Here is an 18,628-nt window from a genome sequence, read left to right as displayed (position 1 = left end):
GAGTCAACCGCCTGAGGTATCAAGACATTTGTGTTGCTCATTACATTACAAACCACAAGGAAGGGTTATTTCTTCAGCAGCATAGCGCTCCTTCTCATACTTCAGCCTCCGCATCAAAGTTCCTGAAAGGAAAGCAGGTTAAGGTGCTCCAAGATTGGCCTGGCCAGTCATCAGACATAAACATTATTGAGCATTTCTTGGGTAAGATGAAGAAGGAGGCGAGGCATTGAAGATCAATGCAAAGGATCTTGATGAACTCTGGAAGTCCTGCAAGAACGTTTTCTTTGCCATTCTAGATGACTTTATTAATAAGTTATTTGAGTCATTGCAGAGATGTATGGATGCAGTCCTCCAAGCTTATGAGAGTCATACACACAATATTAATTATTTTACCACTGCACCATGACTTTATATTCTATACTGCACATTCTTTCTGTTAAGTGACAAGACTTTTATTTTGGTCAAATAAGTGTAATCTAGAGGCCTTTGCCTTTTATTTAAGCCACTTTTGATACCACATGATCAACTAGAAGTCAAGTTATTATATGTTGTTCCTAAAACTTTGATAGGCAACAAGACTTTTGTCAAGTAGTGTATATAAAATCACTTAATGTAAATGTAACTTTGTGCAATCACCAAAATGTGATGTTGTGTCTTTGACCTGTGTTGGCCTTCCTCATTGTGTTAGCAGAACATATTTAATAATAATGAAGTAAATGATAATGAAATGAAGTAAATGTACTGAACTGAACAGAGTTTTCTTCTTAATAGCTTTGAAACTTGTGACTGAGAGAAATGTGGTGATCAACTGTGTGTAGCTTCTAACAAATAAAACAACTTTTGCTTTAATTCCCAAAATGCACGCAGTACAGTTCACTGTATTACCATAAAAATAATTTAACTAAAGGACATGGACTTAAAAGCTGTGACTATCATTGATAAAACATTTCATAAAATCATCCACTTTAAAATCATAACCCTTCCGATGAAAACAGAACAAAGAAAACTGTTTACACATAATCTCAATATTCATTCATTCATTATCTTTTCGGCTTATTCCATTTATTAATCTGGGGTCTCAATAATGCTGTCAATTATACATTCATAATACAAATATTAAATAATTCCTTAAATAACACTGAAAAACTTGTATGTAGATAAGCTGTTTCATCAGAACTAGTCTCTGAACCTGTTAGGAGGAAAGAATAATAGTATTATTTATTACTACTCATGAGAAGAAAGAACATTATACATGATTTTAGGGACGTTCTATGACCGTTTAAGTTCGTCAAAACTCTTAATGGCAATCAATACATCTGATAAAGGCATAAAATTGTCCATTACCTGCACTGACACTGGCTGTGTTCAACAAACGGCAGCTCGATGATGCTCCCGGCCATATTCCCCTCCGAATCTGTGGCATACTGCTGTAACTGTCGTTTTGTTGAAGCAAAACAAAAAACGAAAAAAGACAAAACATGAGAAAACAAGACAAGACAAAACACGAGGAAAGGAAACGCTGTTATATGCTGAATTAAACATATCCCTATACACTAGCTTGTGTTGACTACCGGAATTATGGTGGTGTGTTTGGCCACATTCACACACACCATAGCCTCATCTGAACAGCATCCCCCACAGCGCTGTAGAGGGACACATGAGGGCACAACATGACCCAGTATCACCTCAGAGAACTCGTCTTCAACTTTAACCAGTGTTTCACGAGGCTTGCAAAGGGTGCTCATGTAGAGCTTCAGCATAAAAGAGAGAAATCGATGACTTAGAACAGTGTTTCCCAACTCTGTTCCTGGTGGCACACCAAACGTACATATTTTGAATGTTTTGATGAGGGGAAGGTAAAGATAACAATGGTAATTAATAAACTGTACACAAATCCTGGTTGCCTCAAAATTTAAAGCTGAATCAGATTAATCTCATGAATCTATTGAGCTTATTTTGTTAAACTGACTTAAAAGTGCTTGCATAACTTAAAAATTAAGTTAGAATATAGCATTGTTTAATAAGTTTCAATGTACTAAAAACATATGCTGTCATGACTAATTGTTTACATATTTTTACAGTGTAGTTACATTTAAAAATAACATGCAAATATAAAGCTATCAGCCTTTCCATGTTGACAATATTTGTTCCATTGGATTTTAACCCATAGGAAGGGTTTTTTCCATTGGTATTGCGACTCCTATGAACAGCATATGGCTACACACAGCATATGGCAAGCCATTTAAGCTTAAAATCTTACAAAGTTATTTGTTACAAATGCATTTTTAGTTACAAATTCATTACAGGGATCTACTATTAAATGATTACTCTTATCAATTCCTATTAGAAAGCCTATCTAATCAGTTCTTAACAATTACAATTAAAGAGATCTCTAAATTAAACAATTCCAGTTTAAAATTATTTTGTTTACTAGTCATGTAACCATTCATTTCCATTAATGTTTAATTATAGATCTCTATAATTGAATCTTTACTAAGAATCCTGATTAAACGGATATACAATTAAATTTGACTTGCATTGATTCAGGTTAGAGACCCCTCCTTTATTACTGCTACTTGTAATAAAAGAACACTCTAATTCAATTCATTTTGGTAAAGAAAAGCAATAACAGAGCTCTAAAATGTACTTTTTACTAGTAAAAAGTCTCTGTTTTTAATTTTTCAAGTAATAATTTAATTTACCCAGACATTAAGATTTGTATTACGGAGCTTTCTGATAGTAATTCCCATAGAATTCATATTAAAGAGCTCTCTAATCTTAAATGTTACCAATAGGCATGCAGTTCATGAGTAACTCTGCTCATACTTTTAGCTTCAAGCTGCTTTTCATTTACATTAAAACATGATAGTGAGTATCTGTGAGAGATCATACCTTGATGGTGAGGATGCTGTGGGATTAAAGATACAAAAATTTGATTAATATATTAGTTATTATGATTATATTAGTGATTAATTATGACAAGATTGTTCTTTTTGCTCATATATTTGTTGTTAATGATATTTCAGAAAACACTTTGCTTTGTACATTTTGAGTTTGCCCCAAAGTAATAATTGGGTATATGCACACAGATATTTAATTTCAGCCAGCCAGCCTCAGTGCCTCGTTCGCCACGTTTTAGGTCTGATTTCTTTAAAAATCTGTGATCTTCACTGCTGGATAGTTATACGATATAAAGTGGGTCTCAGACCAGGCAAGCACTGCATTAAACTTAATTTCCCCCACCATGTCATTAAAATATTAAAACCATTTATTTTACCCCAGTATTTTCAATGGAGTTTCTGTACTCGCCTGCTGATCCTGACGGCCCTAGCATTAACACTGTCTTTCAGCTCATTTTACACTTGAACAAAATGAATGAATAAGTCTATTTAGCTGATTAAATTTTAATTACATTACAACATCAATGCTGTAAAAGAAACCTTATAGAATTGAAAATTGTCACGTTATGCTTTCAACATTGGCTGAAAAACACTGGCTGTGCATAAAACCAATTCTCTCATCATTAACTTGCACTCCATTTATTTCAGACCTGTTTGAGTTTCTTTCTTGAACCCAAAGGAAGATATACTGAAGAATGTTAAAGAAAAACATCCAGTGTTTTTCTTCCTAATTATTGCAGAAACTTTCCAATATTCTTGTCTTGTCTCACGTTCAACATTAGTGTGAGGACATTTTCATTTCATTTCATCAGAATCCATTTAATTAAAGAGAGACGGATCCTAAATTAAAAACCAGTCAGCGATTCCAACAGTGTATATTAATAATTACAGGAAAGCTTCATTCAATTTCAGAATCACCAGCAGGTCACTAAAAGTTAAATCATAGCACGTAGCATTTGTATGGTACGGTATTGTCCATGAAACCTGAGAAACTGAGCAGAAATATGTGCAACTAAATATTTGTGGAGCCTATATTATTAAATTAGCCTACACAAAGAGATGCGATTACCTTAAGCACGTATGCATCTTACGTCAATCAGCACACTCTCTCTGCTTACAACGCCTACGCGTAATCACACACGCACTGACTAGAGTTTAACATCCTTCCGTGCATTTTAGAAACCACTCTAACTGGTTATACTACTACCACCACTGACTTACGTAACATTAAGTTAACCAAGCTAACAGAAAAACTTAACATACTGAAAATTAAGTAAAATAAAATTAAGTTCATTTTAAGTAAAAAATGTACACAATATATGCAAATTAATAATCACAACATATATATGCATGTATATTTTACCTGGGCTTGAGTCACCGCTGCCTGATGTTACATGAGATAAAACACAAACAGAAGAAAACCCCGCATTATTCTAGATGAATAAGTGCACTGCAAGACAAATTTTAGACTGACGTCAAATTCTGTTACAGTCTTCATTCGAAATCTTTTCCCCATTTAACTGTTAGTCATATTCTCATGATGACACTGTATTGCAAAATATATCCTGTCCTGAGGTGGTTATTTACTGCGTGCACTTTACCATAGAATCTACATCTAATTTGTGCTATTTCTAAATAATAGCACACATTAAATCATAGAAATAAATATACATTGTAAAATATTATTTCTACAATAAAAAAAGATTGATGCCCCTGGTGCTTTCAAATATTTCCTATGTATTCTTTTGAGAGTGCAAGTACAGTCATATGACCGGTGATAATGAAGTGAATCAAAGTTGATCAGTTCTCATGTAATGTACATGTTGACAGGGTCAAATTGTTAAGGCAAGGTGACTGGGTCATCGTACCTGTCAAAACAAGTGCCCAAAAATTTCTTAAGCACAATGGCATCAAAGGCCATCCTGTTCGGTTTGAGCCAACATATTGTATACTGTGCTACAAGTGAAAAAAAAAATGTTATGAGATAAATCTCACTGCATTTTTCTCCATAGCTAAACATTGTAATCATAAGAGTGCTAATGATGAGCCATTGGACATCATAAAATGGCAGGGGGTCTAATTTTTAATGAGCTGGACTTGTAACATCACTCCCTTCCAGTTGCAGTACCCACAACTGAGGTGCCCTTGGGCAAGTTGCTGTTTAGCTATAGGTTTGAAGATGAAGAGGTAAATATTTTGTCCTCTCTTTAAAGTTCTCCGAATCTTAATTCAAGTAAGAATCTGTGACGTGCTGGATCAACACATTTGATCCACCTCATAATCTACAGGTCTAAAAGAATCTGTTGGGGATGTATGCAGTTTTGGAAGTATACAGAAAACCAACAGCATGTTAGGCAGATGGTCAATATTTTGGCTCACCTATCAATTTATGCATTTTATTGGAATTAAAATGCAAGTCAAAAAGAATCAAACATTCACTTTCAAACTATACTTAGTTTTGCACTTTATTTGTCAAAAAAACAGCAGCAAATGAGTTTGTGCACTAGGTGGAATGCAATGTCTATCAGTTATTATAGATTCAAGAGCTGTGTCTGAGTGCACTAATCACTGACAGAAGGCTGAAAATGTTTTCTTTTTTTTCTTTCAATATCATAAAGCCTCAAGAGAAGGTCCCTTTTGGTATCAAACCAATGTTAAAGTATACACAAACAATTAAAAGACAAAAGATATAGCGCTCACCCCTCATACTTGATCACATAAAAAATAAACAGTACATTACAATCTTAAAAGTTTGGTTTTATCCACCTAATAGCAATAAATGTGGTAATTTAAATGCTCAGAGTGCAAGTCTGACTTTAAGAAATACGGCAAAATATGATGAAGCCTTTCAGTTGGGAGCTCATTACTTTACCGGCAGACTACTACTGATTAGCAGAGGTATGTTCTGAGCAGGTCTGGGATGCGCTTTGGAAACAAACAGGAACGAATCAAGCAATTACAAATGCACTGAAGCAGGTCTGGTGCTCAAATCTGACCCCTATACACAATGCTGGTGTTCACTTTGAGTGGGACATTCAGTGGATTCTAAACCCACGGTTAGTCTTCATCTCAGCGCTGATGCATAAAAGCCAGTTCAGGTGCTCCAGCGGTCATGATGATAAATGTCGTGCCAGACCAGTCGATGACCATCAGCTCAGCCTGTCCCTTCGCCCTCGTCAAAACAGCTTGATCATGCTTTCTCTTGACTTGCCAACACCAACCCACTTCACTGAAAAGAGAAACATATTTGTATGTGTAAGCATGCCAGTATGTAGTGTTAAGTAATGGTACTTCAAATTTTAAACATGTAATGGCATTAGCTTTTCTGCAGTACACCTAAAATTCCTACTGACAGGCATGTGTTATTTTGACTTAAATAAACAGAACATTAAGGTCAGTGTATGTTACCTGGCACTTGCAGAAAATCCTCAATAAATTTAATGTAGCTTTGTGCCTGTGTAGGCAGCTCATCGAAGCTGCGCACTCCCTCAGTGCTACAACTCCAGCCAGGGAACGTCTCATAAGTCACCTGAACCTTTGTGAGCATGTCCATGTTTGCTGAAATATAAAACAAAAGCTCTCCATTATGAACATACTAACCAAAACTAATATCTTACTGCTGCACGCAAGAAAGTTTCAGACTGGTTATGTCGTTCATGTCTCACCCTCAATGCAAGTAAAACTGTGGGAATGTTTTTTTCAATTAAGAAAAATGAGGAGCATTGCTCAGATATTTTAGTTAATGGAGTAGTAATAAATATAGTTAATAATTTTAAATATTTAGGTACAGTTTTGACTCTAATTTAAATGTTAAAAAACACATTTAAAAGTTTTCCAAAAGTGCTACAGCAAACCTGAGGATTTATAAACTTCAGGCATCAGTTACCTATGAGTGCTGCTAAACTTCTTTTATGAACACAATGATTTTCCCTTTTTTATTTTATTGTGCTACAAACTGGTCCCAAACAAACATTACAACATTAAAACCATTGTATATTACCTGTAATTACTGCCATCATTACTGTAACTGTTTTGAACACCATAAATTACATTTGACAGTTTCTTATTTTATCCTGACGTGTGTTTAATGTAGAAAATATTTCATGATCTTGCACCACCTCCTCTCAACAATGTGTGATTGTCTGCAAGGACAATACAAGACAGACTAGGTCATCGGTTAGAGGTGATTGTTCAGTTAAAGTCAAGAGAACTGTTTCTGGACGATCCGTTTTTTCAGTCAGAGCAACATTAATAAAACTGTTCTTAAAATTTGGTCTAAAGAAAAATCAAATATGCCGCCACTGATTTGATTTCATTTTATTGACAATGATGTATTGTATGTATTGTACAGTAAGTGTATATTGTATTATTAATATTTTTTATAGTTAAACCTGTTACAACTTCCTGGTTTATAGCTAACTCTGGCACATGTCATCTTGTACATTATCCCTGTATAAAATAAATAAATAATCAATTAAATAATAATACATGAGTAACATTACACTGAGTGATGAAATCTAAAAACAGGAGCAGGTTCCTTACCAGGAAAACTGGGAAGAGGCTTTCCATCAACTGTGTAGGCTGTGCCAATCTTTATTTCAGGCAATGTGTCAAGAATGTCCAACTTAGTCAGCGCAATGCTAAGAGAAATAGAAGAATAAGTGTTGTTTAATTAATTATAAGATTACCAACACCTTGCAGCAAACAAAAACAACTATAAAAACTAACAATTCATAATTACCTCAAAAATAAATTCATTAGTAAACCATTTCAACATGTTAATTTGGATAAACCTGTTATACAGATACATAAAAGGTCCCAACGGTACAAAGTATCGGAATAAATAATTTAAAAGATCGAATAAAACATGAAACTAATGTTTTAAATGAACAACATTTCACAATATTGCTTGCATTTCTTATATGAAAGCATTCTAATGAGTGTTTCATTTTAAAAAGTATTTGGCCTAAATAGGTTTAATAAAACCTGATACATGCTTTAAATGCAGAGAGGCTCAGGGTTTATTTGTGCATTGTGTTTGGGAATGCAACATTATTAGAGACTTTTGGGTGGAAGTGATTAATATTACAAAGATAATTGTACCTTGAATATTTCACTAGATGCAAAAATGATTTTGCTACATTTATACCTAAAGAACCTAAAACTAAATCTTCAGCAGCGCAAATTCATAGATTATGCTATATTACAAGCTAAAAGAATGATAGCTCTTAGCTGGAAAAGACCTGATCCACCATCTATTGGAACTTGGATTAATGCCATGGCACAGTGTATGTATGTAAAATATGTAACATATTTTACTAAAAACAAAATAGATGAATATGAAGAAATATGGAAGCCGTTTAATTACTAAATTAAAAACAATAATATTGGTCATTTATTACAAGAGGTGTAACGAAGTATACAGTTTTTTTTTTTTTTGTGAGTGTGTGTGTGTGTTTCGTTTTGTTGGATAATGTAACTTGTGTGTAAAATACAGTAATGTATACTTGGTTTTTGGGTACCTAGCAATTTTTGTTTTGCAAATTGTCTCTTGTGTGAGAATTCTGTGTATTTCTATAAGGGAGAAGAGAGTGTTGTTCTTTTGTTGGGGTGTGAAATAATTGTGACGAAATGGAATAGTGTTTTTCTGTTACCTGTCTTGCAAAATCAAAAACAATAAACACATTGTTCAAAAAAAAAAAAAAAAGTATTTGGCCAAATGTTTGAATGAAAGCACATGTAAAACACTCAACACAACTTACGCTGAAAACCCGTTAACCATGTGGGCATAGCGAACCAAAACCAGATCCAGCCACCCACAGCGCCGCCGCCTGCCTGTTGTAACTCCAAATTCCCTCCCTCTGCTCTGCAGCAGATCTCCAATTTCCTACAAAATGAAAGAGTATTAAAAATGTTCAAACATAAAGACAAACAAGAGAATGTCACTGAATATTAAAAAATGATTCACTATTTCCAACCCACAAAAACACTCACATTGTTCTGCTCAGTGGGAAATGCCCCGACTCCAACCCTGGTGGTGTAGGCCTTCACCACTCCATACACACGGCCAACATGAGATGGGGGGATGCCAAGACCTGTGCAGACGCCTCCAACAGTGCAGTTTGATGAGGTCACAAAGGGGTAGGTCCCTGAGAGACATGGATACATCTAAAGTTAAAGAGATGCTTCGCCCACAAAAGTAAAATGTGCTGTTCATTTAGGGCTGTGCCAATGCCAATGAAATAGCGCCAACATAACTAAATTTGTTGTCAGCTTGCGTTGGCCACATCTGGACCACAAAGCTGCACATGAACACAATAAACGAATGGCAGCTGACAGAAAAGGAGAGCATGCTTAATGCACCTGCATGAGAGCAAGTGTTTTTCCGCCCCATAACCAGAACTTCCCACGCTCAACGCAACATGTTGTTCCATTATTTCAGTAATTGTCACTCACCCAGGGGGATTAGCTTGTGCAAACTTGTCTGATAATCTTATAAACCACATAGTTTGCAAACATTTGAAAAATGTAGCAAAATTACAGACTACTTTTTGTTGCTACTTTACTTGAATGTTTTATTTGGTTATGTCACTTCAGCTTTTGTTCTCAGGCTCTTACTCACTGCTGAATAACCAATCAGAGCACACTCTTCAGCCGATGGCAGATACTGAATCTGATCTGGTCTACTTAATCTCAAATTAAGCCGACTAGATGCAACAAGTGAAACACACCAAAGACATACCAAAAAAAAAAAACATACAGGCAAGACAAAATGAATACATGTGACTTCAGTTGAAACACTGAGGTCTCACAGTAAAACTACTGGTCTGTACAAAAACTAAACCTTGCAACATCTACTTTTAATCCACAGCCTCAGCAAAAGTTGCTAGAGTGCAAGTTACAGACTGATTATGAGTGAACCGTGCATCACAAGACCTCAAGTTATCTTCACAGAGTTCCCACTCTTAGCCAAATATCAATGTCCCTGACTTTCACTGACTAAGAAGCTGAACTTACACAGCCTTTGATGAAAAAAAAAAAAAAAAAAAAAAAGGAGCTGTTGTGTTTTGCACAATATTACAATTAATGAATGTCATTTTACATGAATATAAAAGCCATCATTAGAGCAACTATGTAAAATTGACCCTGGATTTTGAATGGATATTAAGAGAAGCAAATATCATTGTTTTTTAACTTAAGATATTTTAAAATACACAAAACAAAAACAAGTCCTATTTATGCAAGAATATTTCTCATACCAAAATCAATATCCAGTAAAGCAGCATTGGCTCCTTCCACCAGAATCTTCTTGCTTGGTCCAGTGAGGGCTTTGTGCATGAAATAAACCCCATCAGTCACTAGTGGCCGTAATCTTTCAGCAAAATTCTGCAAATGGAGTAAATATTATTTACAGGTTCACAACTGAGAAGGTACCAAATTGAAAAATGCAGCGATGCTAATAATCACCTTGAGCTGCTGAAGCTCAGCATCAATGTCAATGTTAAGATTAGGATAAGTGGTCTGATAATGTCCAGCCAGCACCCGAAACCTGTGGAGAACAAATTACATATATTAATCTTTCAGTTGACATTTGTTGAGAATACCGCCAGGATTTCTACAGGATTCATCAAGTCAAATTTAAGACTTTTTGAGACCATTATGAAAGAAATTTCAGGCTTACACAAGGCTAAACACCAAGTATTTTTACTAATGGCCCAGTTAAAACATTTAAATAACCATTAAAAGCAAATGTTATTGTAAGGAAGATAATTAAACTATATCAGTAAATGACGTTAATAAATAAACTTGTGTTAAAACTTTTATTGAGATGGGATGTTAGTGTTCTGGATGGGCATTAGCTCCATTACATGGACATAGGGAAATTAAGACCCTTTTAAAATGATCTACAACAGAATATTTCAGTGAATTTAAGACTTTAGGACCCCGCAGATACCCTGATCTTATGCAAGTGGCCTAAATAAAAGGTTACTAAAATAAAATGGTAAAATACCGTATTTTCCGCACTATAAAGCGCACCGGATTATAAGACGCAGTCTCAAGTACGGGGTCTATTTCTGTACTTGACCCATACATAAGGCGCACCGTATTATAAGGCGCACGCTAAAATACACTGTCTGCAAAAAAGGTAATGGAAGCAAAACAGTTAACATAGTTTAGTTGAACTTTATTGTACTATTTAACAATACACTCACATTATTATTTTTTTCAATCAGTCTTCTCCCAAAAATCCATCAAAGTCCTCATCTTCTGTGTCTGAATTGAACAGCTGGGCAGTTTCGTCATCAAACACGCCGGGTTCTCTCTCATCATTGTCGGAGTCAGTCTCATTGCCGGGTGGCTGTTCCGGCTTTTGCGAAAGCTCGGACAACAGTTAAAGCAGACACCCTAGCCCAGGCATCCACAATCCATTCACTTATGGTGGCGTAACTCGCCCGGCATGCTTACCAGTCTTAGTAAAAGTGTGTTCGCCGTATGTCATCCATTGCTCCCACGCTGCTCGCAACTTCACTTTAAACGCCGTCTACACCAATATCCAGCGGTTGAAGTTCTTTTGTTACTCCTCCCGGAATGACAGCAAGCTCCGAATTCATTCAAGTTGGTCTTCTAACTGTCCAGATTAGACAGATTTTTGAACTCCGTGCACACATAAAGCGCACCGGATTATTAGGCGCATGGCCGTTTTATAACAAAATTTAAGGCTTTTAGGTGCGCCTTATAGTGCGGAAAATACGGTAATTAAATTATTTAATATTAGCAACAAAAATAACATATAAAATAAAAATGTAATCTTAATATTCATTCATTCATTTTCTTGGGCTTAGTCCCTTTATTAATCCAGGGTCGCCACAGTGGAATGAACCGTCAATTTATCCAGCAAGTTTTTACGCAGCGGATGCCCTTCCAGCCGCAACCCATCTCTGGGAAACATCCACACACACATACACTAAGGACAATTTAGCCTACGCAATTCACCTGTACAACATGTCTTTGAACTGTGGGGGAAACCGGAGCACCCAGGGGAAACCCCCGCGAACACAGGGAGAACATGCAAACTCCACACAGAAACGCCAACTGAGCCGAGGCTTGAACCAGTGACCTTCTTGCTGTGAGGCGACAGCACTATCTACTGCGCCACTGCTTCGCGTAATCTTAATATTTCACGATTAAAGTACTGTTTTGCTAAAGAATCAATTGGAAATCTCTCATACTCACTTTTCTTCAAAGACAGAGAAGTCGGAGACCAGATCACACACTCTCAGTCCATTACGTGCTGCTTTGGAAGAGTATGCAGGTCCAATACCCTTCTTAGTTGTGCCCAAACTGTAAAACAAAGCGTAAACTCAATATTAATCAAGTAAAAAAAAATAAGCAACAAAAAAAAAAACTTATCTACAAAGCAACTGTTTCCATGCAAAATGAAAATAACTCACTTTTTTCCTGCCTGCTGTTGTCTGAGCTGCTCCTGTATGCCATCAACAGCCTGGTGGAAGTTGAACACTATATGAAAAATCAGAAAAGCTTTAACTTCAACAGAACAGATATCAAAGTGTTTGTATTTGAATGAGACAACCGTTGTACAAAGTCAATGCCATCTGCAGCACATCTTAATCACTCAGATGAAGGTCAGATGAAGTCAAAACAGAAAAGTACCAATGTGTGCCCGGTCAGATATCTTCAGTCGTTCCTCCCATCCTTGAAGTCCTGCATTATACAAAGCAAAAGAACACAGAATTGATACAAAAGCAGAAACACAGCTTTCAGTTCATTATTAAAACACTATCTTGATTAACAGAACACATGGGACTTGTGGGACACTGGGACTTCTGAAGCTGCATATCGATGGATTTGCGCTTTAGTGTTTGGACTTTCAGCAGTGAAAATTAAACTACACTGAACTGAACTTCAACTCTGAAAACTTGCCTGACAGTTTCAATTTACTAGAACGTCTATGTCAAGCTGCTTTGACACAATTTACACTGTAAAAGCGCTATAGAAATAAAGGTGAATTGAATTGAACATCCTCAAAGCGTATTTCAATGGGAAAATGGAAAAAAAATAAATAAATAAAACTTGCCAGGAATACTTAGAGCAAGAATAATGTGATAAAAGACTATTTACAGATCACAGTGCAGCCAGAACCTTACTAATTCAGAGATTAGTTTTTTTTTTTAAAATGTTGACACCATGTATTAAATCACAACTTTCAGTTACTGAAAACCAAATTAAATTAAACACAGCATTATATGTACTTCTGCTGAATGATGATCATTTTGTTAAAAAAATGACATTTTATATTTGAAAGAAAGGACTTTCTAAATACGTTTTATATGTATTTTTGCCATTTCGCAAAATTTTAATTGATGCAGATACAGAATGTGATGCCTGAAGCACTTGTGTACATATTAGATATGGGACGATAACCGTTTTTAATGTTTACAGCGGTTTGGAAAAGTCAAGATTTTAAAACCGCCAAACTATTCTGCTATACCGTTCCTAAGGTATGTGTAAGGTTTTTGTTTAATTGTTTGTTTGTTTTTTAGGACAACAATATCGCCAGCAGAAGAGATATCCAAGGATGCCGTTTTAAATTGTAAAGAAATCAGTGTTTTTTGAAACTAAAGTCAATAATTTATTTGAATTATTTATCCTGACATGTTTACTGCTCCAAAATATTTTGAATGTTTCTCAAAATAAAATAGATTGTGTTAAAAAAAGTTTGAGTTTTTTTGCCAGACATTTAAAAAATATATATATTTTGGAGAAGTAATCAATACCGTGATACTGTGATATTTTTATCCAAGGTTATCATACAGTCAAAATCTGTACAGCCCATGCCTAGTACATATACATATGTATTATACAATACATGCACATATAATATATAACTAATTTAACCACTACTTTTTCCACCTCACATTTCTTTGCGTCTTAAAATACTTGCCGTCACAACAATGTAAGGAAGATTAGCTTATTGAATAATTTTCATATTTTTAATTGGTCATATTTTCAATTTCTATTGTTTTGCAAAACAATGCAGGTCCACTACTGACACACAAACACTACAACACATACATTTAATGTATTTTACTCAATATCCAGATTGTGGATTGAAACACTTACCATTGCCCTTCTGCAAGTTCTTCTCAGCCTCGTCAAAGAGTCCTGGCAGGTGTATCACAACACCATTTCCTGTGAGACAAAACAAGATCAAGATCAACATACACGGGCAACATCTGATCCAAAACGCAATGAGTCAAACAGTACTAAGATCTTACTAATAGTACAATCTAGGGGGCAGCAAAACAACAAATAATTTAACAGGAAGGTCAAACAAACAATACCAATAAAGGAAGTGGCCTTTTTGTTAAGAACTCCGCTGGGCAGCAGGTGGAAGTCATACTCGACCGAGTCCACGACCACAGTGTGTCCCGCGTTATTTCCACCCTGCACAAACACTGACGTTATCAACACGAGCGGGAGTATCGCGATAAGATCAGAATGAAGACGAAACAAATCATGGACAGGTTACATCACTAGTTCTACCGCCAACAAGTGGCAATGACAAAAACAACAATTCGGAAAACTTTGTTTCGCCCTGTGAGGTTAGAGATGCGACTTGTGAACGCGGGCATTTCCGCTCTTACATCAATAACATTGCCTAATGAAACTAAATCTCAGGTAGCAGATATTATATCTCCGCGGCGAACTCTTATTAAACACACAATGATAAGCGGCTGGAAACCCACCTGGCATCTGCATACAATGTCGGCGTCCATTGCCAAGAGGTCGACCACTTTCCCCTTCCCCTCATCGCCCCACTGCGCGCCCAGCACTACGGTCACTTTATTCTGGGGCTCCCGCGGGACCCGCAGTGAATCCAGACTGTCTCTGGAGCGTTTGAGCGCCGGTTCGCCGTTTAGACACGCCGTTTCCTGACCATTAGACATTGTGCTGTCCGCTGCCATGCTGAAACTAAGCGAGGGAACAACGTGAACGCGGTACCGACACAATTGCGCGCGAGATTGGCCTTCAGATTCACAATAAAAGTCCGGGGGCTAAAAGTTAACAAAAGAGGTGCTTTGGTTTGCACATGCTGCCATGAAAGCTCCACATAAAGAACGTGCGTGGTTGTAAAAAGAGTTATTGAAGTAAATTCAGAGTATATAAGACATGAAGCTATTGAAATGATTTTTAGTAAATTGAAAGTTTTCGGCTCTTATCATTTGTGACTTCACAGTCGTATTTTGGCGGGTTGTACCCATAGTAGACTGTAAAAATTGTTGTTACGGGAATATGTCTTTGTTTTGGCTACTAAATATATATATATATATATATATATATATATATATATATATATATATATATATATATATATATATATATATATATATATATATATATATATATATTTTTTTTTTTATTTATTTATTTTTTTTTATTTTTTTTATTATTTGCTCATACATAACAGCTCTAATAAAAAACGACATTACAATCTAATAATCTAGCAGAAACCTGAATGTTTGTCTTAACGCAAGTGAATAAAATTAAAAGTTATCAAACCAAAGTCCATTTTCTTAAATCTTTAAATATGCAGATGATGCATTGTTTCAATCTGATTTGCATACATTTCTTGCACAAAAATGAATGTTGTATAAAGTCTGGTTCAAATATTTTGTTTGTTTATTTGACATTAATTAGGTTATATTGAGTCAAAATGTTTTTACTGAAAGAAGTTTGGGTTTATTTTTATCACTTCATAATTCAGAAGAATACACTGCTTAATAAAGTAGAATAAAATGTAATATACAAGCACATTATATATGAGCAAGTCCTGTAAAATCCTTCTGAAGATATGAAACAAACTGAAGATGAAAGTGCTGCTATTTAAGACAAAAACAACTCGTGTTGTATTTTAAATCTACTGACACAACTGGATAAAGTGTGATCAAATAAATACTAATGTGTATTTTGAATGCTTTCCTTCAATTAGACTGAAAATTAAGCACTTTACGAAAAGCAGACAGAAATCTTAAAATTGAGAGATGCATGAAAAATGTTTTTTTTCCCGATAGTGTCTCAGCTGAAAAACAAACAAACTAGTTTTTCAAAGTGCATAGGCTATTAGGGCTGCACAGTATATCGTTTCAGCATAGATGGGTCAATATAAAGTGTCTTTGATGTCACACAAGATTGTAATGCAAAATAAGGAAATTCTGATGTTTCAATTGGTTAAACCTTTTCACACATGCAGGTAGAATTATAAGTGTTCTGAAATATCTTTTTGCCACATTCTTTCATTGATTGTATGTGATTTTGCCATGTCACACACTGCTCAGCCAACTTCGGTGAGTCTAAAAAGTAGCTAAATTCTATAAAATGTAAAGATTTTAAAATATTCTTATTGTCTTCAACAAGTTATTTGATAAAATAAGTCATTTTAATAACTTTTTTTGTTTTTATAGTAATAATAATCATTTTGCACGTGTCCTTGAAATTGTTGTCCACCATGTAATAATGTGGTAAATGCCTATTTAAGAAACCCTCTGATGTACTCATTGACACCCCCTGCCCATTTTTCTTCAGAGGAGGTTAAAACATCTGATCTGCACACAGCAGGTATCTACAATTATGTTTCCTATTTTTACTCATATTATGTTTGTAACTGAATGTTGTGAAGCTTAACATGTCAACCCTGTCATAGTGAAATATTAATTACAATTTTTTTTTCAGAAATTGAAAATATAGCTTTTAAACTGTATACAAGAAGCTTAAATAGGGAAACACTTTGCCAGCTGTAAGTACAACCTGTTGAATAAATGTCTCAAAGGCTTTTTATAGTGATAATGACCCAGATACCTAATGACCCAGAACAAGTTAAAAGTCTTATAAAACTAGCCATAACTATACCATTTTAATCAACTAGATGTTTAAAGAATAGCTGACCACCTAAGAGCAGGTATCTATTAGATTAGCATAAACATGCTAGAGAAAGTATGCTCTAAAGCTTGACAACGCAGGCTACGTCATGAACCGCAAAGCAGCTTAAGCTTGTTATCTTCTTTTCTCACAGCAGCAGTACGTTGCTTTAGAACAACGGACTATGTTATCAATCAAAACCCTTTCAGACACCTTTGTAGGAGAATGTTGGATATCTGTTAGTTGTTGTTTGTTGCTTGCCTGTCTGTATGTTGGGAGTCTGTATGTATGGAAGGGCAGCTTACCCAGGTAGCGATGGAAGTCAGCAGTTTAATTTAAATGTATGTTTGATTCCTTATGCTCTGTTGTGTTTTGTATGCTATTTAGGGACCACCCAAATACAATAAAACGGCGTTTCACCAGTGTTTTGTGTGTGTCAGCTGTTGCACCACTAGTTGTATTGGCCTGGACACACTCAATGAAACTCAGGGTGAGTCTGGGTTGACAGGTAGATTGCATACTTTTTAGGTCCTGTCTCAAGTATTCATTCATTTACTTTATATAAATTATATTTTATTTTTATTACAGCCAAGTCCACCACTGTGGGCACTTCTGGGCATTCGTCTGGAGGGCTTTGTACCTGCTGCTGTGCTGCCACTGACACTTACTATGGTATGTCATTTCTGTCTTCTCATTATTCCTCTTCTCCATTTCCTCTAAATAAATGTGTACAGTAACATGCAACCTGATGATTATAAACCAGACCTGACCTTATATTAGTTAACTGATAACAAATCTATAATGTTTCACCACTTTTCAGTTGATGGGTTAGTTCACCTAAAAATGAAAATTTTGTTGTTAATTACTCACTTTCATGTCTTTTCAATCATGAGACCTTCGTTTATCGATAACTCCCTCATCCTCCATTGACAGACACAGTCCAGAGATGTTTAAAATCAAGAAAAGAAACCAAAAACAGTCAAAACATTCCATGTGACTTCAACCAAAATACTGTTTAAACGTCTTTGTTAGGCTGGTTTTTGATTAAGATTGGAGTGCATGTTTATTATACACAATGGTGAAAATTTGATTGAAAAATCAATCAAATATCAACATCATTCCATGTTGTTATGGGTGATCAGAATAACATTGTGTTTAGACGCTGGCTAGATATTGAATTTTGGTCAACTGAAATCACAACCTAAATCGAACCTAACATTAGCATCTGATGACTTTGTGTGTCCACTGGACAATGACTAAATGCACTACAGAATGTTACGTTTACACTCACATGCACAAATTACATGTAAACGCATTCGCTTTTTACAGCGTAATACTCACTACTCTCGAGTAGTTTTGAAAGAGCTACTTTTTACTCATACTTTGATTAATATTTACAACAGAAACTTAACTCTACTTGCGTTACACTTTTAGGCAAGTAATGGTACTTTTACTTAAGTATGATTATTCAGTACTCTTTCCACCACTGACTATACTTAATACGCGTTGTGCTGCTGACTTTCATATTGTCTGTAATAAATGTGGACCGTAATCTTTTTGGCACACAAGTGTTTTTGGAGCTAAGTAAGATTACAGTTAAAACACTGAAGTCACATGGAATGTTTTGACTGCTTTTGGTTCCTTTTCTGGACTTTTCTTGATCGTGGCAGTCTATGGAGGATGAGAGAGCTCTGGGATTTCATCCAAAATCTCTTAATTTGTGTTTTGTAGATTAACGAAAGTCTCAGGCAATTGAAACAACATGATGGTAAGCATTTACATACAGAATG

The 18,628-nt window shown here is 35.5% G+C and overlaps 2 protein-coding genes across 28 annotated transcripts in view; one reads left to right on the top strand and one right to left on the bottom strand.

Annotated features, from left to right (window-relative positions):
* The window catches only part of rce1b (Ras converting CAAX endopeptidase 1b), a 46,858-nt gene that overhangs the window by 2,335 nt on the left and 25,895 nt on the right, over window positions 1–18,628 (top strand). For 4 of the 27 annotated variants that reach the window (XM_073935907.1, XM_073935909.1, XM_073935908.1 and 1 more), the window contains exons 1-3: window positions 16,933–17,147; window positions 17,226–17,328; window positions 17,427–17,510. In XM_073935907.1, coding sequence (XP_073792008.1) covers window positions 17,023–17,147; window positions 17,226–17,328; window positions 17,427–17,510 — 312 coding nt within the window. In that variant the 5' untranslated portion in view covers window positions 16,933–17,022. Of the gene's footprint in view, window positions 1–14,318; window positions 14,525–16,458; window positions 16,539–16,932; window positions 17,180–17,225; window positions 17,329–17,426; window positions 17,511–18,569; window positions 18,607–18,628 lie in introns of those variants that run through there. The other 23 variants (XM_073935932.1, XM_073935931.1, XM_073935929.1 and 20 more) reach the window with 16 other exon arrangements.
* On the bottom strand, window positions 5,246–15,010 carry adssl (adenylosuccinate synthase, like). Its single transcript, NM_173237.2, is given in 13 exon segments — window positions 5,246–6,129; window positions 6,309–6,458; window positions 7,443–7,540; window positions 8,663–8,787; window positions 8,895–9,049; window positions 10,160–10,286; window positions 10,368–10,449; window positions 12,135–12,242; window positions 12,353–12,419; window positions 12,573–12,623; window positions 14,043–14,111; window positions 14,264–14,366; window positions 14,669–15,010. Coding segments are annotated over 13 exon segments (1,407 nt in total). The 5' UTR covers window positions 14,888–15,010; the 3' UTR covers window positions 5,246–6,076.

Source organism: Danio rerio, chromosome 21 (assembly GCF_049306965.1).
Source record: "Danio rerio strain Tuebingen ecotype United States chromosome 21, GRCz12tu, whole genome shotgun sequence".
NCBI classification, from domain to species: Eukaryota; Metazoa; Chordata; class Actinopteri; order Cypriniformes; family Danionidae; genus Danio; species Danio rerio.
Note: the sequence above shows the minus strand (reverse complement) of the source record. Positions and strands in the feature narration are given on the sequence as shown.